This window comes from Odocoileus virginianus, unplaced genomic scaffold, assembly GCF_023699985.2.
Source record: "Odocoileus virginianus isolate 20LAN1187 ecotype Illinois unplaced genomic scaffold, Ovbor_1.2 Unplaced_Scaffold_21, whole genome shotgun sequence".
NCBI lineage: Eukaryota > Metazoa > Chordata > Mammalia > Artiodactyla > Cervidae > Odocoileus > Odocoileus virginianus.
The window spans coordinates 553,037-571,687 of record NW_027224283.1 but is presented as its reverse complement, the minus strand read 5'-3'; the positions used below and the strand labels follow the sequence as shown (position 1 = coordinate 571,687).

The 18,651-nt window shown below is 37.3% G+C and overlaps 1 protein-coding gene across 2 annotated transcripts; it reads left to right on the top strand.

Moving 5' to 3' along the window:
- The first annotated feature begins 419 nt into the window (after positions 1-419).
- LOC110124515 (olfactory receptor 6C2-like) lies at positions 420-2,496 on the top strand. Of its 2 annotated transcripts, XM_070463017.1 has the most exons (2): positions 420-1,317; positions 2,430-2,496. In XM_070463017.1, exons 1-2 carry the CDS (start codon positions 420-422, stop codon positions 2,462-2,464), a joined length of 933 nt encoding a protein of 310 aa, XP_070319118.1. In that variant the 3' UTR covers positions 2,465-2,496. The 2 variants fall into 2 exon arrangements, with proteins under 2 accessions (XP_070319118.1, XP_020728761.2); XM_020873102.2 differs by lacking the exon at positions 2,430-2,496 and having other exon boundaries at positions 420-1,358.
- Positions 2,497-18,651: the final 16,155 nt, after the last annotated feature.

The window sequence follows — 18,651 nt, the reverse complement described above, 5'->3', positions numbered from 1 at the left end:
TCACTTGTTTACTTTAATGTTAAAAATAGAACTATATAGGCTAGGTATTTAATCTTGCACTAACTTTAGTAGATTGTATTTTTCATAGAATTCGCTCATTCATTCAAGGTGCTGAATCCATTTAGCAGATTTTTTCAAAACATGACATTTTTATCTTTTAATAGCTGTATAATTTATAATGATGCCATGCCTCACATTTCTGATAAATTCCATCTTTTTTTTTCTTTCAAGATCAGTCTCAATGACAGGTTTATCAATGTTATTAATCCTCTCCAAGAATCAGCTTTTGATTATATTCATCTTGTCTCTTGTTTCTGTTTTCCATTCCATGTATTTTTTAAAATTATTTTCTTTTATCTATTTGGATACCCTCTGTTTGACTTTTTACATGTAGATTACCTAAAACATCAAAGGTGGTAATGAGAAATCACACAGTCATAACAACATTCATCTTGTTGGGACTTACAGAGGACCCACAGCTGCAAGTTCCGATTTTTGTCTTCTTGTTTCTTAGTTATGTGCTGAGCATTACTGGAAATCTGACTATTATCATTCTAACACTCCTGGATTCTCATCTTAAAACACCCATGTATTTTTTTCTTAGAAACTTCTCCTTCTTAGAAATCTCATTCACAACAGTCTGTGTTCCCAGATTCCTGTATAGCATATCAAGTGGGGACAAAACCATTACTTATAACGCCTGTGCTAGTCAAATATTTTTCATTGGACTTTTTGGAGCCACAGAGTTTTTTCTCCTCGGAGCCATGTCCTATGACCGGTACATGGCCATCTGTAAACCCCTTCATTACATGACCATCATGAATGGTAGAGTCTGCACCATCCTTGTGCTCTGCTGCTGGATCTCTGGGTTGATGATCGTCATCACACCAGTCAGTATGGGCCTCCAGCTAGAATTCTGTGACTCCAATGCCATTGATCATTTTAGCTGTGATGCAGCTCCTGTTTTGAAGATCTCATGCTCAGATACATGGTTCATTGAACAGGTGGTTATAATCTGTGCAGTGGTGACAGTCATCTTTACATTGATAGGGGTTGTTCTTTCTTACGTGTATATCATCAGGACAATTCTAAGATTTCCCTCTGCATCACAGAGAAGAAAAGCCTTTTCCACTTGTGCTTCTCATATGATTGTTGTTTCCATTACCTATGGCAGCTGTATTTTTATCTACATCAAGCCTTCAGCCAAAGAAGAGGTGGACATTAACAAAGGGGTGTCTGTGCTCACTACATCTGTTGCCCCACTGTTGAACCCTTTTATTTATACTTTGAGGAACAAGCAGGTGAAACAAGCTGTCAGTGACATAATCAAGAAAACTGCATTTTTCTTACACAATTAAGAGCATACTGGATTTAAACCATTAGATAAAAATAATGTATTGCTTGCTTACACATTTTTTCTCTGGAAATCCTTATTGTGAAACTACTTAGAACAAATCATTTATCCCTCTCTTTAATCTCAACCAAAATGATTTAAGTCATTAAAAGAACGTGAAAATTTTCTTTCTCAGAAACAATAAACTTCCTTCATCTCTCACTAAGTTTTTCTAGTATTATTCAAAAAAGAATTGTATACCATGTTAAATATAGTATCTATGATTCCTGGGAAAATTTCAGAACAATAGTTTTGCTGGACTCCTTTAATTTGCATATGTATCATAAATATACTCTGAAGAAGGAAATGGCAACCCACTCCAGTATTCTTGTCTGGAACATTCCATGAAAGAGGAACCTGTTGGGCTACTGTCCATAGAATCACAAAGAGTCAGACACAACTGAGCAATTTTCACACTCACACTCAATAAATATACTGAAAGAAACATGTGACATATAGGAATAGTTCATCTTTGTTTAAAGTATTAACAAGAAAAACATTAAAATAAAAGAACTCAGAATAAGCTTGTCAATTAAATCATATTGTAAGCCAAACATGAAAATAAATATCTAGCATCTGAAAACAAAAATGATCCACAAAAGATACAAGAGAGTTTACTTCAAGAAACAGGTGAAAATTTTAGACCACACCTGTATAACAATAGCATGTTAGTGAAAGGTTGTTGCTGAATGATAAGACGCCAGGATTCTTGGCCTCCGGAGGAGACGAATTCAATCCAGGGCCAGAGACGAGGCTGGATCACTCAGAGCTTTTGTGTAATAAAGTTTTATTAAAGTATAAAGGAGACAGAGAAAGCTTCTGACATAGGCATCAGAAGGGGGCAGAAAGAGTACCCCCCTGCTAGTCTTCAGCTGGATGTTATATAGTCACTGGCAGTCTGTTAATGAAAAGAAAGGAATGTCTTAAAACTCAGAATGGCACCAGGCCCCTCATCCATAAATTGCATTTTGTGATAATCTTGGCACCAGATAATTCATCCCAGGCCATAAAACAATTGACTTGAATCTTGTAGAAGGGCAGATTACCAAACAAATAGTTTCGTTTACATAGATTAGGGGAACAATATCTGAGTATAACATACTGGTCTGTCAAGTAGTTTCTGAGCCATTTGGCGGAACTTACAGAGTCTGGGGTAAATGCATAGCACATTAACATAGCTTAAGACAAACATTTCCATAAGAAAAATGTATTGGTTAACTCAAGGTTTGAGAATAGTTAGCTTCAGGTGAAACCAGGTGTCATGGCAACACAGCATTTTAAGAGAAACCTCCTTTTAAATTTGTATAGAGAAGGAAAAAATATATCTCTAGTTTGTTTCCTCCTGCCACTTAAGAGAGATAAAAATGTCTGACACTTGCAGCCTATTTCCTCCGTTTGGAGACCCCTGGCCTTCCTGCCTGTTACCCTCTCATTAGCACTCATACACACATGCACACATAAAAACAAAAATAATAAAACAAAAATTAGTACTTTTGCTTCCATCTCTGTCAGAAAAGGAGTTTGAAACCATATTTTCTTTCTTAAATAATCATGAAACTGAATCAAGTATATGAGAAAATTTTTGACAAGCAGCTCGAATTTCCCTCTAGAAAAAGGAAATTATGTAAATGGAATCTACAATTAGCACTAGTTCAGTCCACACTATGAGACAGAGACTAAGCTCAACATGACTGTCTCTCTGAGTTTAGTTGGCAAAGATCAGGTCAGTTGAAGTGGTTAGTAGCCTCCAGTCAGGGCTGCATTGAACTGGAACCTGGACACGAGTTCCCCTTGAGTCCTTGGCTGAGCAACTGACTAAATACATGTAGGGAAAGCGTAGTCCATGTTCGCCAGTGATGACGCTGAGCATTCGACAGAGATAGTAGAGGCCAAGCAGTCACTGGGCTTGGAGTTTTGGCCCAGCCAAAGTAAACAGCCCTTGTGAACAAATATCTCCTCGATGACAGGATTCTAGCTGAACACTGGGAAAGCTACTTCGGAGTAAGGCCCACATTCTGGAGGAAGAGACAGAAACTTAAGTCCTGAGAGTAGAATCTATCCACACTGGTTCTTATAAAAGAAGATCGTGTATTCTCACTATTTGCATAATATCTACGGCTCCTTTTAATAGCAGAGCTGAGTATTTAACAGAAACCTTCAGGGCCCAAAAAGGTGAAAATGTTTACCATCTGACCTTTTGCAGAAAATGTTTGTGTAGAATTCACTTTGCCATTTTTGTATTATTTGGGAAGAAATAATAAGAGGCGGTTTTCTCAGCAGCTGTTATTCTCTTCATATTCCCAGATGTCTTCCAGGAGTAACTCTTGAACTTGACCAGCTAAAAGAATCCAATTAGCCCATCCCCCTATAACTTCCCTTTTGCCAGTGAATTCACTTCAAAATAGACTTTGAAAAGACAAGAATTTGGGGAAGCCTGTGTATTTTGTCTACCTGGAGCTCCTAAGTATGCGTGCCTAGTTACTCAGTCACGTCTGCCTTTCATGTGACCCTGCCGGGCTCCTCTGTCCATGGGATTCTCCAGGCAAGAGTACTGGAGTGGGCAGCCATTCCCTTCTCCACAGGATCTTGAGACTTGAACTCAGATCTCCGGCATTGCAAGTGGATTCTTTACTGTCTTAGCTATCAGGGAAGCCCAGAGCTCACACTAACAACTAAAGTTAGAACCACTTCAGTGTGTTATAACAAATGGGAAACTCAATTGCTTTGCCATTTAATAGAAAATTTTGCCAACACAAAAATTCCATAAATCTTGAATCTCATCCCAATCTTCCCTGAAAAAAAAAAAAATTAAGACTTATTTGCAGCTCCCAAACGTCTATATGTGTAATTCATACTCAAGCCACAGGAGTGTTCGCCTATGGCTACTGAATTCTAGGTAAGGCCACCTGTATGAAATGCCTGTCGTTCGGCTAAATTCTTTCATGTGCCATAAATATAAGACATTGTCCCTGAAGTTGGACAGTGCTATTTGGCTGAGTCATCACAAGTTGTAGTCTGCCCTGCATTCACGTAAAAGTTGCCTTTCGTTTTTGGACAAAGCCACCATTACCTGAAGAGACATAGGGTACAGAATATAGAATAAGTTCTCAATAAGTTTTGACAGAATAAATTAACAAGTGTGTTTTAGAAATTGTAAAAAAAAAAAAAAAAAGTGATAGCATTGTAGTGTACAAAGAAGAAAGAGAATTCAATGAGGTTTGGACCAGTTTATTTGGAATTGTGTCTAAGTGCACACCCTTAGATTTTCTCTTAAGGTCTCTCTCACCCTCTCAGTAGTGGAGAGGGTTGTCGCTGCTGCAGTGGAGTTGGTTTTTCATTTGTCATTTTCTGATTCCTATAATCATGTTTGGAGGAAATTCTTCCCAGGACCCTCTACAGATGTCCCCTTAGACTAAGGAAAACAAAATTGTGAACTGAACTGTCTACTGATTTTTCTGTAGTTGAAAGAATTCTTTCTGGTACAAAGAAAACTGCTGAGTTTTTTTCTAAAATAATCTATGAAGGTTATCCACCAAATCACATTCATTCTAATGATTTATTTTCCCACATTGAGACTACAAATATTTTTAATACATCTGGTAAAAAATATATATCAAAGCCATAAATTGTAAAAATGTTTCAACCTAAAACTAAGAATTTCATGTATATAAGCAATTATATGTCCAAAAATATTTATATAGAAACTTTAAAGCAATAATTTTATCATAAATAGAAGGAATATAAATGTTTATAAACTTACTAATTATTAAGTGGTACTAATTATTAAAGAGAGATTAAAATTATATAAATTTAGTCATTAAAAATATTAGAAATCTCTGTATGTTGATAATTAAAGATGGACCCATGGAATTATCTAGGCCAGAATATTGGAGTGAGCAGTTCCAAATATTGGAGACAAAGTAAATGTATATATTAAGAAGTTCAATGAACCCATAAAAGTGATATTTGAAGAAAATAACACATAGATATATTAGAATCATCTCATAAAGAAAGCATTATTAAATGTGCTTATAAAGCAAACTAAATATAAGATATATGAACATGAATAAAGATAAAATATATGTAAACATATGCAAAAATATGTATTGAAAATTTTAATGAGCCAGAACAATGCCATAAATAAGTAAAGAAATACAATGGACCATGATAAGCAGCATAAACGTCCATCAAAAATGAATGGATAAAGAAGATGTGGTACATATATACAATGAAATATTACTCAGCCATAAAAAGAATGAAATAATGCCATTTGCAGCAACATGGATGCAACTAGAGATTATCATACTAAGTGAAGTAAGTCAGAAAAAGACAAATACCATTTGATGTTACTTATATGTGGAACCTAAACTATGTCACAAATGAACTTATCTACAAAACCAGAAACAGGCTCACAGGGATGGAGAACAGACTAGGGCTGCCAAAAGATGGTATAGTGGAGGACAGATGGAGTGGGAATGTGAGATTTGCAGATGGAAACTAGTATATGTACAATGGATAAACAACAAGGCCCTACAGTATAATGCAGGAAATATATTCAATCTCCTGTGATAAACTGTAATAGAAAATATAAAAAGAATGTATGTGTATGTAAAACTGAATTGCTGTAAGGCAGAAATTAACACAATATTGTAAATCAACTCTACTTCAATTTATTTTTTTTCCAATCTGTTATCTTTTTTTTTTTTTTTTACTTTACAATATTGTATTGGTTTTGCCATACATTAACATGAATCCACCACAGGTGTACATGTGTTCCCCATCCTGACCCCCCTCCCACCTCCCTCCCCATCCCATCCCTCAGGGTCATCCCAGTGCACCAGCCCCGAGCACCCTGTATCATGCATCAAACCTGGACTGGTGATTCGTTTCACATATGATAATACACATGTTTCAATGCCATTCTCCCATATCATCCCACCCTCGCCCTCTCCCACAGAGTCCAAAAGACTGTTCAATACATCTGTGTCTCTTTTGCTGTCTCGCATAAAATCCCATGAAATGTAAAAACAAAAGAATTATAAAGCTCCGGGAAGTAATTTTAAAACTATCAACAATAAGTTATCACATTTCCTTTTCTTTTGATAAAAGATTTTTTCTCTATTATTATCTGAATACTTGAAAGTGAAAGTGTCAGTCACTCAGTCGTGTCCGACTCTTAGTGACCCCAGGGACTGTAGCCTGCCAGGCTCCTCTGTCCATAGAATTTTCCAGGTAAGAAAGTGGAGCGGGTTGCCGTTCTCTACTTATACTGACACTAACCATCAATCACACTTTTACAGGATTAACAAATTGAAAAAATTGTCTTTATCATCTTATAAATTCCTAGCATAATATTGAAATAAAATAACAGGAGGCTTCCTTTTGTCTTGTAATCTGATACTAACCATTGCATACCTGGACTCTTCCAATGCAATGTTATTTACAGGCACCTCTCTGAGGACATTTTCCCCAGGTCTGTGCTCCCGCCTCAGTCCCCAAAACCTATCACACGAGAGATTCATTAGTAATGTTTAAGATAGGACCACAAGGATATGTTTCTTTGTTTCACTTAATTAAAATTAGGTCAATTTTTTTTAAAGGTAAATTCTGTCAGTTTAGAAACATGTCCTCTGCCAGAAATAACAGAATATCAACTTTCCCAACAACAGAGGGAGATCCCTACCTAGCCATTTAAACTACTGTTAGCTTTGCAGTTCCAGAGTAGACTTCCAGGGCTCATTGGGAGGCAGGTTTTCTGTTGAGAAAATCATCTTGTGTGGATGGAGGATGACTTAGTGAAAACTCTCCAACTTCAGAGCCCTCTGTGAATAGGAGTCTGTGCTCCTAAGAATGATCAGAGACCACCCACATTTTTTCCCACCTCTCTCCCCACCATAAGATCTTCCTGGATGACTTTTTTCACCCTTTGCAACTTTCGGATTCAATGAACATCTGAGGTTACGACTATCAGAGAGGTATTTTTTTAATCATTTTCTTTCCCTTTTCTGAACACTAGAACAATAGTTTCCTCTGAGGAAAGCATTTCTACAAAAATAACTGAAATGATTTGTCATTTTAATATTTTATGAAAGTTTTCAACCACCCCTTATGAAGTGTGGCTTCTCAATATGAGTAGTAATTCTAGGAGAGTCATTGATTAGCTGTTTTCATGTATCAATATGATGAATTTCATCTAAAGGCAGGGGAATTTTAGAAGGACACTCACTCTTACTTTAAACAAAAACTGTATATAAATTATACGAATTGTATTCCCATTGAGTGATTTATTTGCTTATGTTTCATCAGTTGCTGACCAAATTCTCTAGTAGTCTTAGACATATTAATGGAAACCCAGTTTTTTAATATCTGTACCAATATTAGCATCAATTAATTTCATGAGAGTGTTGTTTAAAAGGCTGACTATGAGTAGCAGAAGAAAACAGTGGCATTTTTGGAAGAAAAGATTAGCCTCTGTCCTCAGTAATCACAGGCTGACTGTGGTAGTTGGCAGGGAGTCAGACAGCCTGGAGTCGTGCTGACAGGACTGAGGGGTCTACCTGGGCTGCAGGGTCAGTTCATCCCTGTCCCACCGCCAGAAAAGCTCTGGTGGCCCCTTCGTGACCTTTAGCCTGGTAGTGAGGCGAGGAGGTCGACTTTTAGGCAAAACACGCCCAGTACGTCCTGTAATGGAAACCTAGTTTAGGCTGAACTGTGGGACTGGTCACCAAGTGGGAGCTGATATCCAGCTTCCTTAGTGATTAGAAAAGAACTTTCTAAAACAACCAGGTGAAACTCCAAGTAACCATTTAATTGAAGCTTCTAAGGCAAATGTCTTTTGATTCCGCAACATAGCAAAGTGACAAAGTATCCTGACAATGACTGAAAGATAAGAAATATTTGACTTAGCTGCTATGTAAGTTATCAGAAAGAAGGCCAAATATATAGTACTTTCTGGTCAAAGCAAAAATTTCTCAATAACTTTTTCTTTTAGTCCAGGACTAAATATAACAGAAAGTGTTTTATTATGCTGACAAGTAGCAAAGAATGATTTTTATATTTTAACGACCTCATTTTTAAAATGAAAGAGAATGGAAAACTGAGATTATATATGTTGTGTATTAAGTATGTGCATTTTTAGGTCATTTATAACTCAAGCGAAAATACAAAAGAATCTAATCGACCCTTTGTTAGAAAAAAAATGGGGAACCTCACGTGGAATTACATAATTAGAGAATGTATCATCAAAGAGAATGGAAATTTCACTATATGAAAAAACAGACTCCTTGGTCTGAGTTAGAAGGGTACATAAAAATTTATGAATTTTACAATAACGTATGTATTGAGCTCTTGATAAATGTTGAATGGGGCTAACTGCTGTGAAATCTCGATGAACAAGACATAACCCAGTCTCAATAAAATTACATTCACATATTTAGTTGTAACAGAGAAGAATACTGGGCTGGAGGGGAAAAAGAGAAGCAGATAACTTACACAATGAAGTTTCAAGAAATGTTTTTGTAGGAAGTACACTAAGCCAAAACATGCTAAATTGCATGTATCAGTATCCGTTTAATGAAGGGAAAAGCTGGGGTGGGAAGCTGGTAATGAACAGAGCTGTATCAGGAGACAGACTTCACTTAAACTTGTAGAGAGATGTCATTTTGGTTTGTGGAAAGTGAATGTCCTCCTTTGGTGGGAGCACTCTGAAGAGTTGCTTTATTGGTAACATTCCTTTCTAAACATGAAAATCCTCGTCACAGGAGTGTGTTATCAATGGGTCAAAAACTGCAAGCACTTCAGGTCCTATTAATTGATAATATAATTTTGCCTTATAAGGTATAGACAAAATCCATGCAGTTCATGCATTTCTGATTAACATTAAGCCATAATTTAATGGTCAACATTAATTTCAATGGATATCTTATATATTCATAGATGGCATGAAATGAACAACACCACAAAATTACTGCTGAAGAAGCCCAAAGGATTGGTAGATATTGTGCCAGATAAATGATGCATGTGAAGAACTGCCCCCAACATACTGCCAGAAAGATAAAAAGTGTTCTGCAACTGCTGTTCACTTTTTCAGTTTTCTTTATTTTTTATTTCTATTTGGTAAATTTTTTAATTATGAAAAACTACTGTACTTACAGAAGTGTTGACAGAACAGTGGAGCCAGTTTCCAGATATCCTTCACCCAGCTCTCCCTATTGGAAGCATCCTGCATAATCACAGTATAATTATTACCACTAAAAATTTATACTGTGTGCAAAGACTAATAACTAAAATACAGATTGAAGGATGGGTCTCAGTCATGACCAGGCCAGGCAGGCAGCGAGGGTGCCTCCTCCATCGCTGTCTTGCGTCCCCCTGCGCTCTCTGTGCGTCCCCTGCCTGCGAGTCAGCGGCAGAGCAGAACACTGCCTCCCGCCAAGAGTTCCCAGCACCCATGGACTCAGCCTGCATGGAGCACCGGGTGACCCCACTGTGGGAGGCGAGTCCACAGAGGCACACAGAGGAGAGGGTCTCAGAAGATAAAGATTCATTGGAAAAGATAATTAGTAAAATTAAAATAAATTGATTAAATTAAATACAGATTTTATTCGGATTTTCCCAGTTTTTCCTCTAATGTCATTTCTCTGTTGCAGGATTCAATTCAAGTTAAATAATTGAAAAGGAATTGCCACGTGTCCTTAGTCTTGAACTCCTGTCTCGTCCTGTCTCCCCTTGCCCTTCGTGACCATGAAAGTACAAGCAATTGAGGTTAAATTCCTCAGATTGGTTTGTTTCGTTGCTTCTAATAATTACTTTACCCCATACAGCAGCAGGTAACTTGTTTATGTTCAGTTCAGTTCAGTTCAGTTCAGTTGCTCACTCGTGTCTCTTTGTGACCCAATGAACCGCACCACACCAGGTCTCCCTGTCCATCACCAATTCCTGGAGTCTACCCAAACCCATATCCATTGAGCTGGTGATGCCATCTAGCCATCTCATGCTCTGTCGTCCCCTTCTCCTCTTGCCCTCAATCTTTCCCAGCAACTGGGTCCTTTCAAATGAGTCAGCTCTTTGCATCAGGTTGCCAAGTATTGGAATTTCAGCTTCAACATCAGTCCTTCCAATGAACACCCAGGTCTGATCTCCTTTAGGATGGACTGATTGGATCTCTTTGCAGTCCAAGGAGCTCTCAAGAGTCTTCTCCAACACCACAGTTCAAAAGCATCAATTCTTTGGCACTCAGCTTTCTTTATACTCCAACTCTCACATCCACACATGACTACTGGAAAAACCATAGCCTTGACTAGATGAACCTTTGTTGGCAAAGTAATGTCTCTGCTTTTTAACATGCTGTCTAGATTTGTCATAACTTTCCTTCCAAGAAGAGCAAGCATCTTTTAATTTCATGGCTGCAATCACCATCCACAGTGATTTTGGAGCCCCCCAAAATAAAGTCAGCTACTGTTTCCACTGTTTCCCCATCTATTTGCCATGAAGTGATGGGACTGGATGCCATGATCTTAGTTTTCTGAATGTTGAGCTTTAAGCCAACTTTTTCACTGTCCTCTTTCACTTTCTTTTTCTTTACCATATATTTTTTAGTTGGAGGCTAATTACTTTACAATATTGTGATTTCTGTCATACATTGACATGAATCAGCCATGGATTTACATGTATTCCCCATCCCGATCCCCCCTTCCAACTCCCTCCACACCCATCCCTCTGGGTCTTCCCAGTGCACCAGCCCCGAGCACTTGTCTCATGCATCCAACCTGGGCTGGTGATCTGTTTCACACTTGATAATATACATGTTTCGATGCTGTTCTCTCAAAACATCCCACCCTCGCCTTCTCCCACAGAGTCCAAAAGTCTGTTCTGTACATCTGTGTCTCTTTTTCTGTTTTGCATATAGGGTTATTGTTACCATCTTTCTAAATTCCATATACATGCGTTAGTATACTGTATTGGTCTTTATCTTTCTGGCTTACTTCACTCTGTATAATGGGCTCCAGTTTCATCCATCTCATTAGAACTGATTCAAATGTATTCTTTTTAAAGACTGAGTAATATTCCATGGTGTATGTGTACCACAGCTTCCTTATCCATTCGTCTGCTGATGGGCATCTAGGTTGCTTCCATGTCCTGGCTATTATAAACAGTGCTGCGATGAACATTGGGGTGCACGTGTCTCTTTCAGATCTGGTTTCCTCGGTGTGTATGCCCAGAAGTGGGATTGCTGGGTCATATGGCAGTTCTATTTCCAGTTTTTTAAGAAATCTCCACACTGTTTTCCATAGTGGCTATACTAGTTTGCATTCCCACCAACAGTGTAAGAGGGTTCCCTTTTCTCCACACCTTCTCCAGCATTTATTGCTTGTAGACTTTTGGATAGCAGCCATCCTGACTGGCATGTAATGGTACCTCATTGTGGTTTTGATTTGCATTTCTCTGATAATGACTGATGTTGAGCATCTTTTCATGTGTTTGCTAGCCATCTGTATGTCTTTTTTGGAGAAATGTCTGCTTAGTTCTTTGGCCCATTTTTTGATTGGGTCATTTATTTTTCTGGAATTGAGCTGCAGGAGTTGCTTGTATATTTTTGAGATTAACCCTTTGTCTTTTGCTTCTTTTACTATTATTTTCTCCCAATCCGAGGGCTGCCTTTTCACCTTGCTTATAGTTTCCTTTGTTGTGCAAAAGCTTTTAAGTTTAATTAGGCCCCATTTGTTTATTTTTGCTTTTATTTCCAATATTCTGGGAGGTGGGTCATAGAGGATCCTGCTGTGATTTATGTCGGAGAGTGTTTTGCCTATGTTCTCCTCTAGGAGTTTTATAGTTTCTGGTCTTACATTTAGATCTTTAATACATTTTGAGTTTATTTTTGTGTGTGGTGTTAGAAGGTGTTCTAGTTTCATTCTTTTACAAGTGGTTGACCAGTTTTCCCAGCACCACTTGTTAAAGAGGTTGTCTTTTTTCCATTGTATATCTTTGCCTCCTTTGTTGAAGATAAGGTGTCCATAGGTACATGGATTTATCTCTGGGCTTTCTATTCTGTTCCATTGATCTATATTTCTGTCTTTGTGCCAGTACCATACTGTCTTGATGACTGTGGCTTTGTAGTATAGTCTGAAGTCAGGCAGGTTGATTCCTCCAGGTCCATTCTTCTTTCTCAAGATTGCTTTGGCTATTCGAGGCTTTTTGTATTTCCATACAAATTGTGAAATTATTTGTTCTAGTTCTGTGAAGAATACCGTTGGTAGCTTGATAGGGATTGCATTGAATCTATAGATTGCTTTGGGTAGTATAGCCATTTTGACAATATTGATTCTTCCAATCCATGAACACGGTATATTTCTCCATCTGTTTGTGTCCTCTTTGATTTCTTTCATCAGTGTTTTATAGTTTTCTATGTATAGGTCTTTTGTTTCTTTAGGTAGATATACTCCTAAATATTTTATTCTTTTTGTTGCAATGGTGAATGGTATTGTTTCCTTAATTTCTCTTTCTGTTTTCTCATTGTTAGTGTATAGGAATGGAAGAGATTTCTGTGTGTTAATTTTATATCCTGCAACTTTACTGTATTCGTTGATTAGCTCTAGTAATTTTCTGGTAGAGTCTTTAGGGTTTTCTATGTAGAGGATCATGTCATCTGCAAACAGAGAGAGTTTCACTTCTTCTTTTCCTACCTGGATTCCTTTTACTTCTTTTTCTGCTCTGATTGCTGTGGCCAAAACTTCCAAAACTATGTTGAATAGTAGGGGAGAGAGTGGGCACCCTTGTCTTGTTCCTGATTTCAGAGGAAATGCTTTCAATTTTCCACCATTGAGGGTAATGCTTGCTGTAGGTTTGTCACATATAGTGTTTATTATGTTGCGGTATGTTCTTTCTATTCCTGCTTTCTGGAGAGCTTTAATCATAAATGGATGTTGAATTTTGTCAAAGGCTTTTCTGCATCTATTGAAATAATCATGTGGTTTTTATCTTTCAATTTGTTAATGTGGTGTATTACATTGATTGATTTGTGAACATTAGAGAATCCTTGCATTCCTGGGATAAAGCCCACTTGGTCATGATGTATGATTTTTTTTAATATGTTGTTGGATTCTGTTTGCTAGAATTTTGTTAAGGATTTTTGCATCTATGTTCATCAGTGATATTGGCCTGTAGTTTTCTTTTTTTGTGGCATCTTTATCTGGTTTTGGAATTAGGGTGATGGTGGCCTCATAGAATGAGTTTGGAAGTTTACCTTCTTCTGCAATTTTCTGGAAGAGTTTGAGTAAAATAGGTGTTAGCTCTTCTGTAAATTTTTGGTAGAATTCAGCTGTGAAGCCATCTGGTCCTGGGCTTTTGTTTGCTGGAAAATTTCTGATTATAGTTTCGATTTCCTTGCCTGTGATGGGTCTGTTAAGATCTTCTATTTTTTCCTGGTTCAGTTTTGGAAAGCTATACTTTTCTAGGAATTTGTCCATTTCTTCCAAGTTGTCCATTTTATTGGCATAGAGCTGCTGATAGTAGTCTCTTATGATCTTTTGTATTTCAGTGTTGTCTGTTGTGATCTCTCCATTTTCGTTTCTAATTTTGTTAATTTGGTTCTTCCTTTTATTCTTAATGAGTCTTGCTAATGGTTTTTCCATTTTGTTTATTTTTTTCAAAAAAACAGCTTTTAGCTTTGTTGATTTTTGCTATGGCCTCTTTAGTTTCTTTTGCATTTATTTCTGCCCTAATTTTTAAGATTTCTTTCCTTCTACAAACCCTGGGGTTCTTCATTTCTTCCTTCTCTAGTTGCATTAGATGTAGAGTTAGGTTATTTATTTGACTTTTTTCTTGTTTCTTGACGTAAGCCTGTAATGCTATGAATCTTCCCCTTAGCTCTGCTTTTACAGAGTCCCATAGGTTTTGGGTTGCTGTGTTTTCATTTTCATTCATTTATATGCATATTTTGATTTCTTTTTTGATTTCTTCTATAATTTGTTGGTTATTCAGACGCATGTTATTTAGCTGCCATATTTTTGAATTTTTAATAAATTTTTTCCTATAACTGAGGTCTAATCTTACTGCACTGTGGTCAGAAAAGATGACTGGAATGATTTCAATTTTTTTGAATTTACTAAGGACTAGATTTATGGCCCAGGATGTGATCTATTCTGGAGAAGGTTCCATGTGCACTTGAGAAAAAGGTGAAGTTGATTATTTTGCGGTGTAATGTCCTATAGATATCAATTAGGTCTAGCTGGTCCATTGTGTCATTTAAAGTTTGTGTTTCCTTGTTAATTTTCTGTTTAATTGATCTATCCATAGTTCTGAGTGGAGTATTAATGTCTCCCACTATTATTGTGTTACTGTTAATTTCCCCTTTCATACTTGTTAGCATTTGCTTTACATATTGTGGTGCTCCTATGTTGGGTGCATATATATTTATAATTGTTTTATCTTCTTCTTGGATTGATCCTTTGATCATTATGTAGTGTCCTTCTTTATCTCTTTTCACAGCCTTTATTTTAAAGTCTGTTTTACCTGATATGAATATTGTGACTCCTGTTTTCTTTTGTCTCTGTTTGCATGAAATGTTTTTTTCTAGCCCTTTATTTTCACTCTGTATGTGTCCCTTGTTTTGAGGTGGGTCTCTTGTAGACAGCATATATAGGGGTCTTGCTTTTGTATCCATTCAGCCAGCCTTTGTCTTTTGGTTGGGGCATTCAACCCATTTACATTTAAGGTAATTATTGATAGGTGTGGTCCCGTTGCCATTTACTTTGTTGTTTGGGGTTCACGTTTATACAACCTTTCTGTGTTTCCTGTCTAGAGAAGATCCTTTAGCATTTGTTGAAGAGCTGGTTTGGTGGTGCTGAATTCTCTCAGCTTTTGCTTGTCTGTAAAGCTTTTGATTTCTCCTTCATATTTGAATGAGATCCTTGCTGGGTAGAGTAATCTAGGTTGTGGGTTATTCTCTTTCATTACTTGAAGTATGTCCTGCCATTCCCTTCTGGCCTGTAGGGTTTCTATTGATAGATCAGCTGTTATCCTTATGGGAATCCCTTTGTGTGTTATTTGTTGTTTCTGCCTTGCTGCTTTTAATATTTGTTCTTTGTGTTTGATCTTTGTTAATTTGATTAATATGTGTCTTGGGGTGTTTTGCCTTGGGTTTATCCTGTTTTGGACTCTCTGGGTTTCGTGGACTTGGGTGGCTATTTCCTTCCCCATTTTAGGGAAGTTTTCAGCTATTATCTCCTCGAGTAACTTCTCATGGCCTTTCTTTTTGTCTTCTTCTTCTGGGAACCCCATGATTCGAATGTTGGGGCGTTTCACATTGTCCCAGAGGTCCCTGAGGTTGTCCTCATTTCTTTTAATTCTTTTTTCTTTTTTCCTCCCTGCTTCATTTATTTCCACCATTCTATCTTCTGCCTCACTTATCCTATCTTCTGTCTCCGTTATTCTACTGTTGGTTCCCTCCAGAGTGTTTCTTATCTCATTTATTGCATTATTCATTTTTAATTGACTTTTTATTTCTTCTAGGTCCTTATTAAACATTTCTTGCATCTTCTCAATCTTTGTCTCCAGGCTATTTATCTGTAGCTCTATTTTGTTTTCAAGATTTTGGATCATTTTTATTATCATTATTCTAAATTCTTTTTCAGGTAGATTCCCTATCTCCTCCTCTTTTGTCTGACTCGGTGGGCATTTTTCATATTGTTTTATCTGCTGGGTATTTCTCTGCCTTTTCATCTTGTTTAGATTGCTGTGTCTGGAGTAGGCTTTCTGTATTCTTGTGGTCTGTGGTTCCTTTTTATTGTGGAGGTTTCTCACAGTGGGTGGGGTTGGATGATTGGTTTGTCAAGGTTTCCTGGTTAGGTAAGCTTGCATGGGTGTTCTGGTGCATAGAACTGGATTTCTTCTCTCTCTCCTTTCGAAGACGATGGGCTGCTTTTCTGGGCGCCTGATGTCCTCTGCTAGCGATCAGAAGTTGTTTTGTGAAGTTTGCTCAGCGTTCAAATGTTCTTTCGATGAATTTGTAGGGGAGAAAGTGGTCTCCCCATCCTATTCCTCCGCCATCTTCCTTTCACTTTTATCAAGAGACTTTTTAGTTCTTCTTCACTTTCTGCCATAAGGGTGGTGTCATCTGCATATCTGAGGTTATTGATATTTCTCCCGGCAGTCTTGATTCCAGCTTGTGCTTCTTCCAGCCCAGTGTTTCTCATGATGTATTCTGCATATAAGTTAAATAAGCAGGGTGACAATATACAGCTTGATGTACTCCTTTTCCTATTTGGAACCAGTCTGTTGTTCCATGTCCAGTTCTAACTGTTGCTTCCTGACCTGCATATAGGTTTCTCAAGAGGCAGGTCAGGTGGTCTGGTATTCCCATCTCCTTCAGAATTTTCCAGAGTTTATTGTGATCCACACAGTCAAAGGCTTTGGCATAGTCAATAAAGCAGAAATAGATGTTTTTCTGGAACTCTCTTGCTTTTTTGACAATCCAGCAGATGTTGGCAATTTGACCTCTGGTTCCTTTGCCTTTTCTAAATCCAGCTTGAACATCTGGAAGTTCACAGTTCACATATTGCTGAAACCTATCTTGGAGAATTTTTAGCATTACTTTACTAGCATGTGAGATGAGTGAAGTTGTTCAGAAGTTTGAATATTCTTTGGCATTGCCTTTCTTTGGGATTGGGATGAAAACTGACCTTTTCCAGTTCTTTGGCCACTGCTGAGTTTTCCAAATTTGCTGGCATATTGAGTGCAGCACTTTCACAGCATCATCTTTTAGGACTGAAATAGCTCAACTGGAATTCCATCACCTCCACTAGCTTTGTTTGTAGTGATGCTTCCTAAGGCCCACTTGACTTCACATTCCAGGATGTCTGGCTCTAGGTGAGTGATCACACACATCGTGATTATCTGGGTTGTGAAGATCTTTTTTGTATAGTTCTTCTGTGTATTCTTGCCACCTCTTCTTAATATCTTCTGCTTCTGTTAGGTCCCTACTATTTCTGTCCTTTATTGAGCCCATCTTTGCATGAAATTTTCCCTTGGTATCTCTAATTTTCTTGAAGAGATCTCTAGTCTTTCCCATTCTATTGTTTTCCTCTATTTCTTTGCACTGATCACTGAGGAAGGCTTTCTTATCTCTCCTTTCTTTTCTTTGGAACTCTGCATTCAAATGGCTATATCTTTCCTTTTCTCCTATGCCTTTTGCTTCTCTTCTTATCACAGCTCTTTGTAAGGCCTCCTCAGACAGCTATTTTGCTTTTTTGCATTTCTTTCTTGGGGGTGGTTTTGATTTCTGTCTCCTGTACAATAGCATGAACCTCCACCCATAGTTCATCAGACACTCTATCAGATCTAGTCCCTTAAATCTATTTCTCACTTCCACTGTATAGTCATAAGGGATTTGATTTAGGTCATACCTGAATGGTCTAATGGTTTTCCCCACTTTCTTCAATTTAAGTCTGAATTTGGCAATAAGGAGTTCATGATCTGAGCCACAGTCAGCTCCCAGTCTTGTTTTTGTTGACTGTACATGTATATGACTAGTTGTTTATGTAGTACTCATTAAACACTGATTTCTTTTTTTTTTTTTTTTAGGATTTAAATATTTTATAGTAAAAATTAATCAAAACAGTAGCCTTCAGCACAAAATCAATACTTAACTATTCATCACTAGCAACAGTGAGACTACCAATAAGATGACAGTGCTCATTCTTGTTTTATGTTCCTGGATATGTTCCAGTGTCTCCTAGTTTATAGTCTATGGGAACATGAACAGAATTTCAAACACTGTTTCTATCAGAGTTAAAATGGAGGGAAAATTGTGTATTTATATAGAAACTTCAAGATAAATAGCAAAATGGGAAAGTATCAGTGTTATTTGGATGACAATTCTGACACCAAAAGTAAAATGTATAAAATGAAATAACTTCTTTGGTCATTGCAGTAACAACAAACATTCACACTGCACATGTGGCATGTAGACTCTGTATAAAATGTCAAGCCCTGCCATTTATTTGCATTTAACAGGAACCAAATTTGAAGCAGCTTGTGAGTTCATTCAAACTTGGGAGTAGTAAAGAATTAATAGGAGAAAAATAATATTATAATAAACAAAATATCATGTCACATAGATGATCCTTTCTATTTCTATTAACTAAATGCATTTCAGACAGTCGAAGACAGAGTTTAGGTGAATTGAAAAATAGAGATTCAAGAGCATGCAAGGAGATCTAAAAATATGGACAGTAGAACAAAGTTATTTCAGAAAACCATGA

Bases quoted from the DNA above. Each gene is read 5' to 3' on its own strand.
- LOC110124515 (XM_020873102.2), top strand. From the start codon at position 420: ATGAGAAATCACACAGTCATAACAACATTCATCTTGTTGGGACTTACA.